Source organism: Octopus bimaculoides, chromosome 7 (assembly GCF_001194135.2).
Source record: "Octopus bimaculoides isolate UCB-OBI-ISO-001 chromosome 7, ASM119413v2, whole genome shotgun sequence".
Taxonomy (NCBI): Eukaryota; Metazoa; Mollusca; class Cephalopoda; order Octopoda; family Octopodidae; genus Octopus; species Octopus bimaculoides.
The window spans coordinates 3,371,103-3,385,605 of NC_068987.1; the positions used below are offsets into that span (position 1 = coordinate 3,371,103).

Here is a 14,503-nt window from a genome sequence, read left to right on the forward strand (position 1 = left end):
GAAATAACAGCTTTCCTTTCTTGAAAATTATTAAAATTTCAAAGGTAGAATTAAACATTCAAGGAGATTAACTTCTACAAAGGAATTTTTTGAGCCCTTGGAATTTCTTTGAAGTCTCTTAATGGTCAATTTGGTTGTAGTGATCAATAGATTTTTCTCAAAAGAAATTCATTTGATAATCATATTTTAATACATTAAATATTGCTTAATGGTTACACTGGTGAATTAAATCCAATTTGTTCTTGTGAAAAAAAAAAAAGAATAAATAAATAAATGAAATAAAATAAAATAAAAAGAATGGAAGAAAAAGAAGCGTGCAAAAATAAATATCAATAAAAGAAAAAAAAAATCAAACATTATGAACGTTTCGATAAGCAATTTTAATTAAATGCAATCAAAACATCAAAACATGCTTAATGATTGCAGGAATACATTCAGAAATTTTCTCAAGGTTAATTCCTTGAAAGAAACCAATATTATTAGAATCAATTCCTAAAATCCAAAGAATATTTACCAAATTATAATAAAAATATTTAGATAACTCTGATGCTTGATGTAAAAAACTTAAATTAATTAAAAAAATTACACCCTTAATATTGATAATAAATCATTATTTAAATAACTGACTCTGGCCAAAAATGGCAAGGGGAAATAATCTGCATCTAGTATATAAATGTTCCCTTTACTATGAAGTTTTCATGCAGAAGGTATCCTGGGTATTATGATAATCAATGGTCATTTACAAAATATGCGTCCGCAGTGTGTTCTCAGCCACCTCTCTACCCCTTCTGCTGTGCTTGCCTGGATTGTTGCTTCTATAATTCCTTTTTACATGAGGAAACGCTGGAACATGATAGAATATTCTTTAACATGGGGTGATATTTCTGCAAGCTGATTGGCTCATATTCAGATTACATCACCTGATCTAAATGTGGTCTGATCCTAGTAACTAAAGCTGTGAGGCTTCAATTCTAGGAGCTTTGCTACATTCATTGTTGAGGTATAATAAGGTTGGAATATGTGCGGAGTTGTAACTGTGCTGCTAAAGATCGCACTCAACAGCACAGTACTCTATATCTAATTAATTAAAATCTGGGGTTGGGGTTGTCTCTCTTCATCTTTTTTGTGTTTTTTTTCTTATCATAGTTTAGTCATTCAGTTAATGATTTGTTTTCAACCAGCCATCACTCATGAATAAGTATAGTATGGTAAAGTACCATGTTTTCAGATTGTTCCAGGTTCCTATGCAGCAACGGTCAGACACAAAAACCCTCACTCTTGACCCAACAGCACTTCCAAGATTGAAACTCTTTTTTAGCTGAGCAGACTGGAGTGAAATTGAATGAAGTGCCTGGCTCAAGGACATAAAGCACCACCCGACCCATGAAATGAACTGCTGATCTTATGATCATGGACCTAATCACTAGGCTTCATGCCATGGCTAAGATCTAAGAGTAATATCTTCTTGTAAGCTTAATATCACCTCCTAAGAATGTAATTTTAAATAATTAAAATTGAAATTCTTTGGGCTTACTACATCAAGTGTATTAGCCCCTATTTTATTAAAGCAGAACGTTAAAAGCATATCCGAGTGTGATCGTTGCCAGGGCCACGGATTGGCTCCTGTGCTGGTCACACGTGAAAAGCTTGATCGTTGCCAGCGTTGCCTTACCGTTGCATGTGCCGGTGGCACATGAAAAACAACATTCAAGTGTGGTCGTTGCCAGTGCCGCCGGACTGGCTCCCGTGCAGGTGGCACATAAAAAACACCTTTTCAGCGTGGTCATTGCCAGAACCGCCTGACTTTGTCTTTTATCCTTTTGGGGTCGATAAAATAAGTACCAGTTGACTAATGGAGTCAATGTAATTGATTTACCCCGCTCCTCCGAAATTGCTGGCCTCGTGCTAATATTTGAAACCAATATACTAAGTTATGGAATCGCTTTCACCAAAACTGCACGATTTAGGGCTCCAATGACTTCCTTACAGAATTAACAAAGATCAATATAAACTAATACAAATAATTTTCAGTTTTTAATTTAAGTTTAGAAATAGAGATGTATATTGTAAATGTAATTAATTCTGTCCAGGAAGTGTACGCATCGAATGCATTTAATACTTGGCTGTAAATTTGTTAGAAAATCAATGTCTAAGGAGGCGAGCTGGCAGAAACGTTAGCACGCCAGGCGAAACGCTCAGCGGTATTTCGTCTGCTGTTACGTTCTGAGTTCAAATTCCGCCGAGGTCGATCGACTTTGCCTTTCATCCTTTCGGGGTCGATAAATTAAGTACCAGTTACGCACTGAGGTCGATGTAATCGACTTAATCCCTTTGTCTGCCCTTGTTTGTCCCTTCTATGTTTAGCCCCTTGTGGGCAATAAAGAAATAAGAAACGTTAGCACGCAGGGCGAAATGTTTAGTGGTATTTCGTTTGCTGTTACGTTCTGAGTTCAAATTCCGCCGACGTCGACTTTACTTTTCATCCTTTCGGGGTCGATAAATTAAGTACCCGTTGCGTACTAGAGTCGATCTAATCGATTGGCCTCCTCTCCTAAAATTTCGGGCCTTGTGCCTAAAGTAGGAAAGAATAAAATGTTTAGCGGACGGCATTTCCTCTAAATTTTTATGCTCTGAGTTCAAATTCTACCGAGGTCGACTAGCACCCGTCCACCAAAATTCAGGCCTTGTGCCTATCGCTGTTGTTAAGGTGACGAGCTGATAGAATCGTTAACGCGCCGGGCAAATTGCTTGGCAGACAGCATTTCTCCTGGTTCTTTACGTCCGAGTTCAAATCCCGTTGAGGCCAACTGTGCCATTCATCTTTTCGATGTCGATAAAATAAGTACCAGTTGAGTATTGAGGTCGAAGTAATCGACTAGCTTTTTCCTCTAAAATTTCAGGCCTTGTGTCAAAAGTAGAAATAGGTGAAATATTATAAAAGGACCAGCAATGTCTTATTAAGGTTATTAGTTAGACGTAAGTAAGCGATATTCTATTACCCAGAACGAGGCTGGGTATTCATGTCAGTTTCGCACCACAACATAACAGAAATCATAATATGTTATAAGGAAAGATCTTTCAACTATCATCATGTCTCTTTATTTGAGGAAGCACTTTAATCTCTGTAAACAGCTGGTATTTGTTTACAAAAATCATCGTTGTGTTTCAACAGATTCTAGTAACTTTTACAAACCCAAACGACTCTATGTATCGAAAATGTTTCAAAATTTCGGCATGGTTCAACCTGCTAAAAGTTCTCTTTCTTGTTCCAGTCACAAGGTAAGGAAATTTATATTATCGACATTGCTTTTTAACCTTTTGAAAAGTCATAAAAATCACAATTTATAATCAAAGTCCCAAAATATATTTTAAATAATTGTTAAATGTGTTTTAGCACTTGTCGATTTGTTTTGGTATGCCGCTATTCCACAAAGGTCAACTTTTCCTTTCATCCTTTTAGGATCGATGAAATAATAAGTAATAGGGTTGACATTATATAATCGACTGTACACTCTCTGCAAAAAAATGTAACGTGTGCCACGATTTTGGAGGGAGAGTACGGCCAATAAGCCATTACATGGCTTTTCATCAGTAATTTTTTTTTTTCCTGTCGTAAATTTAAAGCATTTAATAGTCTGAATCTTAATTCATTTTGTAATTAAGTTCAATAATTTTATATGAACTATCGAATTAGTTCGGTGTATGAATGATACTTATTTGATCTACTTCGATCGTACGTTTCATGGGTTCTATTTCGGAACACCTTACTTTCTTCCGGGTCCATTTAATTCACTAACCTGCTTCTCATAATTCATGACTTTGTTCCAGTGTTAGAAATCTAAGCAGAATCGGTGTAGAGCTGCAAGCAAAATTCCTTGCGGTATTTAGTTAATCACATTTTGGAGTGTGTGTTCAAGTCCCACGCAGCCAGCTTCGCCTTTCGTCCTTTCCAGTGTCGAAAACGTATTTACAGTCTCTTTATGTCATCAGAGAGCGTTGTGTAGGTGAATGACGTCGTCTACCGCTACCGAAGGATTGCCTCTGTAATGTATAATTATTCGCTCACTATTATTTTACTATGTTGCCTAGGATGGCGATAGCTTCGTGTTAATCTTGTGTAGGGCCTGGTGCATACTGATCGAGCACAGCCATGGCACGTGTGTACCTGGGTGCGATCCATTATCCAATGCCCTAGATATATTAGATATTCACCTGCTTGAGAACTCTTTCCTCAAAAGAGTGAGTAAAACGATTTAGTTGCTCCATGACCACCACTTATGGAGCAACTACATCGTTATTAGTTTCCATGCAGGTCGAATGAATCGGGTTTGCACAGGGTACCTTTTATAATTTTTTAATAGCTTTCACTTGGCTAAACACGGGATGTCATCTTCCCATAAATATCTTCTGCAACTGCGTACTGTAATGCATTCTTTTATTTCTTCTTCCAGAAAGTCAAATGTGATAGCATTTTGGTTTCTGAGCCTTCCAGCCCAACGAACCAGATCAACTCTGTCATGGTGGACAATTGAATGAAGCAACAGGGTGTGACTGATTGCAAGTGGGGGCTAAAGAATTGTGTTATGATTCTATTTCCTTTCTCTGATGGAAATTAGATTTATCCAGTTTGACCATCAAGACCATACATCCTCTTGTAATCCACTGGGTTCTCTTCTAGGGACCATTATGCAACTTCATTAAAGAAATTACACAAGTTGACAATGATTGAAGTTGTATAACTGAACTCTGGTAGCCTGGTCATTGGGTTTTTGTGCCAAGAATTGGAAGATGAGGAAAAATCTGCATTGGTGGCAGTATCTGACAGAAGATTGCAGACATTGGAACCCATTATCTGCAGGTCGGTTCTTCCAGGTAGCTGGACCGTGGTGGATGTCTGGAAAGCTTTTTATAGAATAGGTTACATAGATTTCAGTGAGTGCACATACAAGTAACAGAAAACCTGCAAATGTATGTGAAAGAAGGTTAGGAAAGCAGCATGGGACGATCAGGGTGTCTTTATCTTAAATTTATGAGTTCTTGAGGCAGAAAGTAACAAAATCTATTTGCTGAATGGATAGATTATAATTAGTTTCAATTTATTTATCATTCACTTAATTACTTTGTCAAGTTTTATTTTATTCTATGGGAAATAAAATGTAAATTGTAGTAATTAAATGTATGAGTAACCAAATCTAAATTTGTTTCCTTTTAATTATTCATTCATATATTTTGTATTAATGTGTGCTACCTTTGTACATGTCAGGAGTGGCAATAAAAATTTACTGTCATCCTAGCTAATGATGTAAAATGAAGTGTGAGTAGAATTTTTAAAAATAGTATTTTAGAAAACTTTTGCCATTGCTGTGGAGCCACACAGAGGAAATGACAAAGGACGAAGACGACTGGCAATTTGCTGTGCTTGAGAAGATTTGCCAAAGTAAAATTGAGCCTATAAAAGCATGTCCTTCATGTTCATGCCCCTACCCACCAACACAAAGAAATCGTCGAATGAGAGCATGTATCCCTGCCCCGTAAAATTCTGTTGACTGTTCTTTGAGCCACTTCTTCACTACAGTTTTCACTTCCTCGTCACTGGAATAATGTTTGCCTCTCAAACCCTCTTTCATGGCGCCAAAGAAATGATAGTCTGAAGGCGCTAAATGTGGTGAGTGTGGAGGTAGTGAAGAAATGGCTCAAAGAACAGTCAACGGAATTTTACGGGACAGGGATACGTGCTCTCATTCGAAAGTGGAACATTGCTATTGAGAGAAACTGTGACTATGTTGAGAAGTAGGGATGTGATCCACAGAGGACTAGCTTCATTTTGATGTATGATACATGTTCCTGTGTTGGTAATTATACCAATCTTAAACAAAATGGCATTATTTTTTTACTCACCCTCGTGTATAAGTAAATATGAACGTAGCAGGTAACAGTTAACGTTTGAGCGCTGTTTTGGACCCTGTTATGTCTATCACTCTGATTGATTGGTATTGATGCAATTTGTATCTTACTCTTTCGTCCACCAATATGCAACCCAACCAATCACAGCCTCCAAATAAGTCATGTGAGACAGTCTTTTCTAAATTGCATTTGAGTCTACCGTCAGCTATAAAAACTCACCTCCTTCTAGTCTCAGCATCTGTTGGTTCCAAACTTTCTAAGATTTAACCACTGACCACATTACAGTGACTTCCATCTTCATCGCCACCATAATGTCTCACCAACATCGTCAACAACATCTACACAGTACCAACACACTGCACTGGTTCTAACATATCACTGTCCGTGAGCTTTTCACCAGGGTTAACACCAAACATACAACCCACGCAGATGCATGTAGAGATATGAATAAATGTTCATCAACCACTCCCATTCAGCTTGTGTATATATATATATATATATATATATGACCACAAGCAACGTATTTAAAGTTATCCCCTTTGTTCCACATATTTCTTCACTGGGTTCCTACCACAGTAACATTACAGCCTTCTGAGCGGAGTCACATTAGATGGAACAACAGCCTAACCATCTAAAGGGTTAATTAAAAGTGAGTGGCCAAAATTATTCTTTTAAAACCAATAAGTGGTTAGCAGTTTTTGAGATAGCAGCAGGATTAGTGGCTGCTTTCAATCCTGATAGAGTTACATGCTTTTATTAAAGATCAGAAACTTATTCTTTACAAAGGAAGATAAAAAAATGATGTGTCAATTGTAATTCTGTAATAAAAACAATTGTACCTATATTTATTGTTATTCAGTTTTGTTAAATACAATTTTGGTGGGTATGTGACTTATTTTCAGTAAATGGACTATTTCCTGAAAACATAAACTTTCCTTCTCTTTTATAACCAAAATATTGGCTACTTTTGTGTGTGTGTGTGTGTGTGTGTGTTATATGTGAGGACGATTACTTAGCCACATCTAAGTTCTCTTCCCTCAGTTGGCTGGCTATGCACGTCAGTGGAGTGATTACTATCAACCAAAAAAGGCAACTGATTAAAATCTTTAGTTTTGGTTATGTAACCTTGTTATCTTGTTTACCTTATATATGGCAGAAATATAAACACATATCATCACCATCATCATCATCATCACCATCATCATCATCAATGTCCCATTTCCCATTTTGGCATGGGTTGGACAATCCAACCGAAAGTGATAACCAGAGGACTGTGCCAAGCTCCGATGTCTGCTTTGGCATAGTTTCTGCAGCTAGTTGCCCTTCCTGATACCAACCACTTTACAGAGTGTAATGGGTGCTTTTTTCATGGCTCCTGCACAAGTGATGTCCCCCTGTATGTGCAAAACAAGATCCACCTCAAGTAAGTGGGGTCTAATATTGAAGGAGGTGAACGTATGATTGCACATGTGTGTGTGTGTGTGTGTGTGAAGGCACGTGGATCGGTGGGTAGGGTATTCGGCTCATGATCATAAGGTTGTGAGTTCAATTCCCGGCGATGCAAAACACTTTATTTCACCTTGCTTCAAGCTTGCAAAAATTAGTTGTACCAGTAATTCAAAAGGGCCAGCCTTGTCACATTCTGTGTCATGCTGAATCTGCCTGAGAACTATGTTAATGGTAAGTATGTCTGTGGAGTGCTCAGCCACTCTCATGTTAATTTCGCAAGTAGGCTGTTCCATTAATCAGATCAACTGGAACCCGGGTCATCATAACCAACGGAGTGTCACACACACACACACATACATACTGGAGTGTTGCTTTGAAAGTAAACTTCTACCAACACGGGTAATTTCATAAAAGATAAATCATAAATATTGTATGTATGCTATATTTCCTGATAATGCACATTGTAGCAAAAAGTGTATTAATTAATATTATTGAAGCAATTGCTATAAATTCTTAACTTAATAAATACCCCAGTGATTAAGGCAAACGAATTTACTCAGCTAATGAACAGCTTGTTTGAAAAGCATCGAGCAGAAATATTCATTACAATAAATATCAACTATTGCAGAGACTTTTTCAGTTATAAGCCAACTATTCTGTAACTTACTTCTCCTCCCTGTCTGTCTCAGCGATTCTTTCTTTTTCATTGTGTGTGTGTGTGTGTGTAGAGGGTCGTTCATTTATTCTTTGACTGCAACCAAGCCTAGTATGTCCACTTGTTTCCCCCTCTCTCTCTTTACAATGCAAAGTGGGAAGTCAACCAATGAACCAACTTAATATAATATATATATATATATATATATATATATATGGTGATACGCTGTGCTTGAGAAGACTTGTCAAGCTAAGTGAAATCATAGTCGTGGCTGATGTTGGTGTCACATAACTGGCACCAATGCTAGTGGCACGTAAAAGGCACCTTTCGAGCATTGGGCCTCATGGAGGCAAAGTGGCCGGTGGCACATGAAAAGCACTTTCGAGTGTTGGGCCTCATAGAGGCAATGATGAATGACCGAGACCTTTGGCATTATGTTGTGCTTGAGAAGAAGACCCATCAAGCCAAGTAAAACTGTAGTCATGGCAGATACTGGTGTCACACAAATGGCACCCATGCTGGTGGCACATAAAAGCACCCATTACACTCTCGGAGTGGTTGGCGTTAGGAAGGGCATCCAGCCATAGAAAACCATGCCAAATCAGATTGGAGTCTGGTGCAGCCCTCCAGCTGCCCAGCCCTGGTTACACTGTCCAACTCATGCTAGCATGGACAGCGGACATTAAATGATGATGATGATGATGGTATGGGTTTGGAAAACTGCTGCTTCTTTACAACTCCTCCTCCTCCTACAACTGCTTTCCAAGTTTCTCTTTCTACATCAATGTAATTACGTCTCCATGTGTGTATGTGTGTTTCTTCTGGTTCTTGACATTATAAGTTCAAATGCTGTCAAGGTCAGCTTTGTCTTTCATCCTTTCAGGGTGGATGAAAAAAGTACCAGTTGAATACTGGAGTTGGTATAATTATCTTACCCCTCCCCTCAAAATTGCTGGCTTTTTGCCCAAGTTAAAAAGAATTACACACACACACACACAGTCCATTAAATGCAATAGAAGTAAAATTAAGTTAAAATAGCCATCTGTGTATCATAGTTGATGAGATGTGAATGTACTGTATTTAAAAATACTGCTTGTCATAAGAGATATTATCTCTTGATGAATACAGCAGTCAATTTGCCTTTCAATGATGATGTATTTACATTAACTATGATACATAGATGGCTATATGTGTGTATGTTAGGTTCCATAAACTTCAAACAGAAGGGTTTTGAGCCTTTTTGTTTTTGTATCACAAAATATACAAAATCAATATGCACTACACACACCCATGCATGCACACTCATACACACTGACACACACACACATGTGTGTGTGTGTGTGTGTATGTATAAGTAATTACTTTGCTGGAATCAATTCATGACAATGTTCTCTTATCAAAGTAAATAGAAAACTAATGTGTTTTCTGTTGAAACATTTCCAATTGACAGTGAGGGAGTTGTGATTGAGAGGAGAAGGGAGAGGACTTGAAACAGAAAGATACAGAAAGAGGGAAAAAGAAGACAAACTACAACAGACAATCGTCAATTAATTACTGAGTGAGAGAAAGAAGAAAAAGAGAGAAATGAAGTTAAGAGAAACTGCATTGGCAACAGCCAGCATAATAGAGAGAAACAGAAACATTAATTTACTGCAAAAAGATTGTGCAGGCATAACGAAACCTTGGGCCACATCATCATCATCATCATCATTGGACATCTGTTTTCCATGCTGGCATGCGTTGGATAGTTTGACAGGAGCTGGTAAACTGGGATACACCAGGTTCCATAGCCTGTTTTTGGCTTGGTTTCTACAGCTGGATGCCCTTCCTAATGCCAATCTCTTTACACAATGTACTGGATGCTTTTTATGAGCTAACAGCATGGGAGCTTTTTACATAGCCCCAGCACAAGAACTTTTTATATGGCACCAGCCCTGGTGCTTTTAACATGGTGCAGGCTTGGGTGCTCTTTATATGGCACCAGCACAAGTACTTTTTACGTACCCCCAGCACAGGTGCTTCCCCATCAATACTGAAGCCCTTTGCTCCTTATGGAGTGTAGGCCATCCACAACTTTTTTTTTATTGCTCTTGATTCTGGGCTGTCTCATATAAACAGATGAAGTGTAGGAAGAAAGAGAGAGAGAGAGAGAGACATGTCTGATGTCAAATAAGTCAGCATCAAATCAATAGTACCAAACAGGTGGTGCCAAAGCAGCCATGCCCAAATATCTTATATGAATACTGTTACACAAAATTTAGTCTGATGAAAGTTTTAGCTTCTGTAACAGCAGAGCGTTTGTGTGAGAATAGTGCAAAAGCTGAGAAGATATTTTGTGTTGAGCCAAAATTTGAAATCAATATTTTGTTAATTTATTTGCTTTATTCATCCTTTAGTCATCCTTAACCATCTTTTTTCTCTGTCTGTCTTATCTTCAACATCCCTATGAAATTGCCCATGCATTCTTTTCTTTATCCACCTATATTCAGTTTCATTCATTCTCAAGTCCTTGTACAGTGCTTTATCATTGCAATCTTCCATCCTACACAAGCCTGACATTCTTACTTCCAATAATAACAGTTCTGTGGCATTTTTTACATACCATGCTATGTTGTTTTCTTCTGTGTTCTCATCCAATCGGTGGGTAGGGTATTCGGCTCATGATCATATGTGTTCTCATCCAATCAGTCCTCTTGCCCCTCTTTTTCTTGGTGCATACAGTCTGTCTGTGTCACTTTTTGGGTGGAGTATCCCATATCTAGTCAGCAACTTCCTTGTCTTTCTGTCTAAGCTGTTTAGTTCGTTTACTATCCATGCGATTACCCATGCTCCATATCTAAGGAGTGAAACTGCCCAGGTGTTGATAGCGTCAATCTTATTCCGTCCGTTTAATTTCGACTTAAGGATCAGTCTCGGTCTGCGCAAGTACTCCACCTTAAATTTTTCTGTCATTTCTTTCTCCATCAATTTATCCATTTTCAATATCCCCAAGTACTTATAGCCCGTCTCTTCTATCTGCTTCATAACCTCTCCCGACAGTATCGCTAGCCTGTCCATACAAATGGTCTTGCCATATTATTATCATTATTATCATCATCATCATCATCATCATCATTATTATTATTTTCTTTTCAAGCTGATGTTATACAATGAAATCATTCAGCAGTGTTATTCTGGCCATTATTATATCCTTCCCTTGGGAATGAGGGCACTGGAAAAACTTAGACGCCTTATTGATGAAGAAATGGAAGCAACAGGTGCTCAGAAGATGGTCATGCCATCTATGGTGCCAGCAAGTTTATGGAAAACATCAGGTAATTGCAATTTCTTTTCCATTCTGTTTCCTCTTACTGTAAATTTAAAAACTTGTACCAAAATTGATCAAACAGATGCTCTGAGGTGCATCATCAGTGATGTTTCTAGGGCCTCAAAGGATTTCAGGTCTTTAGACATCAGACCCTCTCACCCAGTTGATTCAACCACGGTTGATTAAGCCCTGGTTTGCATCACAATTACAGCTAACTACCGGTCAGCCCTCTTTATCCGAAGCTGCTCAATGGCCCTCACTGCAGTTTTAGTGAGAGAATCTGTAGCCCTTTTCTTTGCTACACCAGTAATTCCAAGTCTAGCCAGAGCTTCACAGAATGAACACACCACTGAACCCAGACAGCCCTCTTCATTTACACTTTAAAGCAGTGGTTCTCGACCATTTTGTTATCTGTGGACTTCTTTGATAATTATTTTATTTTAGTGGGCCCCCATAGCCATCTAATTTTTAAAAACTAGCTTTATAGATACTTCTTTCAAAATTTCTATTTTGATTGTCACACATTAATTTGTGTAGGTTAGGTGACCTTTGGTGATATACCATGCTTGTGTTGACTTGTCAAGCCAAGTAAGACTGTAGTTGTGGCTGATGCCGGTGTCAGGTCAATAGCACTCGTGTCAATGACATGTAAAAAGCACCCACTACACTCTTGGAGTGGTAGGTGTTAGGATGGGCATCCAGCCATAGAAACTTTGCCCGATCAGACTGGAACCTGGTGCAGCTCCCCAGCTTACCAGTTCTCGGTCAAACCATCCAACCCATACCAGCGTGGAAAGCGGACGTTAAAGGATGATGATGATGATGATGATCATCATCATCATCATCATCATCTGATAATCTGCTCCATACCATGATACTGTGGTATTTGAAACACAATATTTACATATTGTTATGTATTCATCATGCTTCATTATTCATATTTGAAGGATATGCTAATAAAATGTTACTTGAATTCATAATTTTCCATCTGATAAATTTTTATCAAATATTTAGGCCGATGGAGTCTGAAGGAAGTTTTTAAACTCAGTGATAGACATCACCAAGATATGTGCCTGTCTCCTGTAAGTGTGAAAAATTCATTTCTTTTATACCTTTGTCTAAATAATGCTAACCCCCTAATATCTTTTCACTTTGACTGTCATTTAAAATTATCAGGCTTGCAACTTTAAATTTTCCTTTATTTTTCTGCTGATTTGATAATCATACCAACAGACCTGCTCTGCCCTTTCCCTTGCTTTTCAAATGCCTTAATCCCTCATCCTCTAGCATAAAACTGACCCTTCTGCTGAGCTTGTGGTCCTGCAATCTTCATAGTAACCTCACTAGTGTTGGTGACATGGAAAATAAGACACCCAATACACTTTATAAAGTGGTTGACATTAGGAAAGGCATCCAGCCATAGAAACCATGCCACAGCAGGCAATGGATCACAATGATAGTGGTGATGATTCAACATGTCACACGATGTAACAAAGCTAATCCTTTGAATTAGAGATACAACACATTTTGTCAGCTGAGTCGATTAGAGCAACATGAAATAAAGTGTCTTGTTCAAGGATACAGTGCACTGCCAGGAATTGAACTCATGACATTATGAATGTGTGCCATGTACCTTAACCACTAAGCCACACACCTTCACTATCACCCATTGTGTGTCAGATGGCCTCCAACAATTACTAGGACTCAGTAAGGGAGCCTCTATGTGGTTACTTGACTTTTAGAAATAGCAGCCTAATCTCCTGTACATTGCACCCTAATCATCTTAAACAAAGCAGGTACACATTAATGTAGTTGTAGTAGTACCACCCCATATTCTTAAAGAAATACAAGGAATGGTCATGAATGGAATGGTTTTGTCCATAGATCTACTTCATCACATCTGACCAAGTGTTAAACAACGAAACAAGAATATTCGTTTCTGCTCTCGGTATAAGGCCTAAAATTTTTGGGGAGGGGGCCAGTTGATTAGATCGACTGCAATACGCAACTGGTACTTCATTTATTGACCTCGAGAGGATGAAAGGCAAAGTTGACCTTGGTGGAATTTGAACTCAGAACGTAAAGGCAGACGAAATACTGCTAAGCATTTCGCCTGGTGTGCTAATGGTTCCGCCAGCTCGCCACTTTAACAAAATACGAATATTAAATACACCATGAAATTCCTTTACTTTGAGAGACTAAAAATGTACTTCAACAATTGAAGATTCAGTGATGTGGAAAAGAAGTTATCTCCCTTCTGCATCACTGGTCCAATAGAATTAACATCTTGTGACTTGAACGTAAAGATCAGCAATGGTTCCATTGTTAAAGATGAATTGTTTCTTTTGCATTTGTTTGCTACATTAAACAGACTTCTTTTTTTATGTGACATTTATGTTTTTATTCTTGCTTCTTACATTTTTTTTTTCTTGATAGACTCATGAAGAAGTTGTCACATCACTCTTTGGTCAGTATTCACCATTTTCCATGAAGCAGTTTCCCATCATGCTTTACCAGGTTAGTAATACATGCACACACACATGCATACATACATTGTATGTACGTATGCATGTATGTCATTATTCAGTTTATTTCAAGATTTCTTGCCAATAGAGAAAGCAATGGTTTCTAACCTAGATCCAAGCCTCCTTCATTAGAATTTCAACATCGAAGAATTGAATTAATTTATAAATGAGGTAAATAACATTTTAGAACCTTAAAAAAAAAATTAATATATTAAAGGGCATATATTACAGGTTTTGGTTAGTGTTTGTTATAATGTAAGGTGCGACCATCTTACGTCAGTATTGTTTGGCAGGAGAAATGGTTCAACTTCTTCGTCACGCCTAGCCTACATAGGTTTTCCTTTCTGTGCTGCTGGGTGTAGTCTATTTACGGCCGTAAATGTCTCAGAGATGTTGACTTCTGCCACAACAGTTTTGGGGGGCTTTTTATAATGTTGAATTTTCACTGTCTTTCATTGTGTGTGTATTCATGTATATGAGTGTATTTTCAATGTGTGTGCGTGATACGTAGTCTTTTAATATACGGAGTTCAGTAAGTCTCAGAACAGTCTGCTTGAGTATCGATAATTTTCCCAGAATTGACAAGTAGCATGATAAAACACCTGACTTGTCTTCCAGAGCGTAACGATCTAAAACCATGGCCATGTAATGTAACTAAATGTA

General features: G+C 38.0%; 1 protein-coding gene across 1 annotated transcript in view; it reads left to right on the forward strand.

Moving 5' to 3' along the window:
* The first annotated feature begins 2,692 nt into the window (after positions 1 to 2,692).
* LOC106871571 (probable proline--tRNA ligase, mitochondrial) overlaps positions 2,693 to 14,503 on the forward strand; it is a 26,670-nt gene continuing 14,859 nt past the window's right edge. The window contains exons 1-4 of the mRNA XM_052969111.1: positions 2,693 to 3,279; positions 11,145 to 11,322; positions 12,330 to 12,397; positions 13,752 to 13,832. Coding sequence (XP_052825071.1) covers positions 3,091 to 3,279; positions 11,145 to 11,322; positions 12,330 to 12,397; positions 13,752 to 13,832 — 516 coding nt within the window. The 5' untranslated portion in view covers positions 2,693 to 3,090. The remainder of the gene's footprint in view (positions 3,280 to 11,144; positions 11,323 to 12,329; positions 12,398 to 13,751; positions 13,833 to 14,503) is intronic.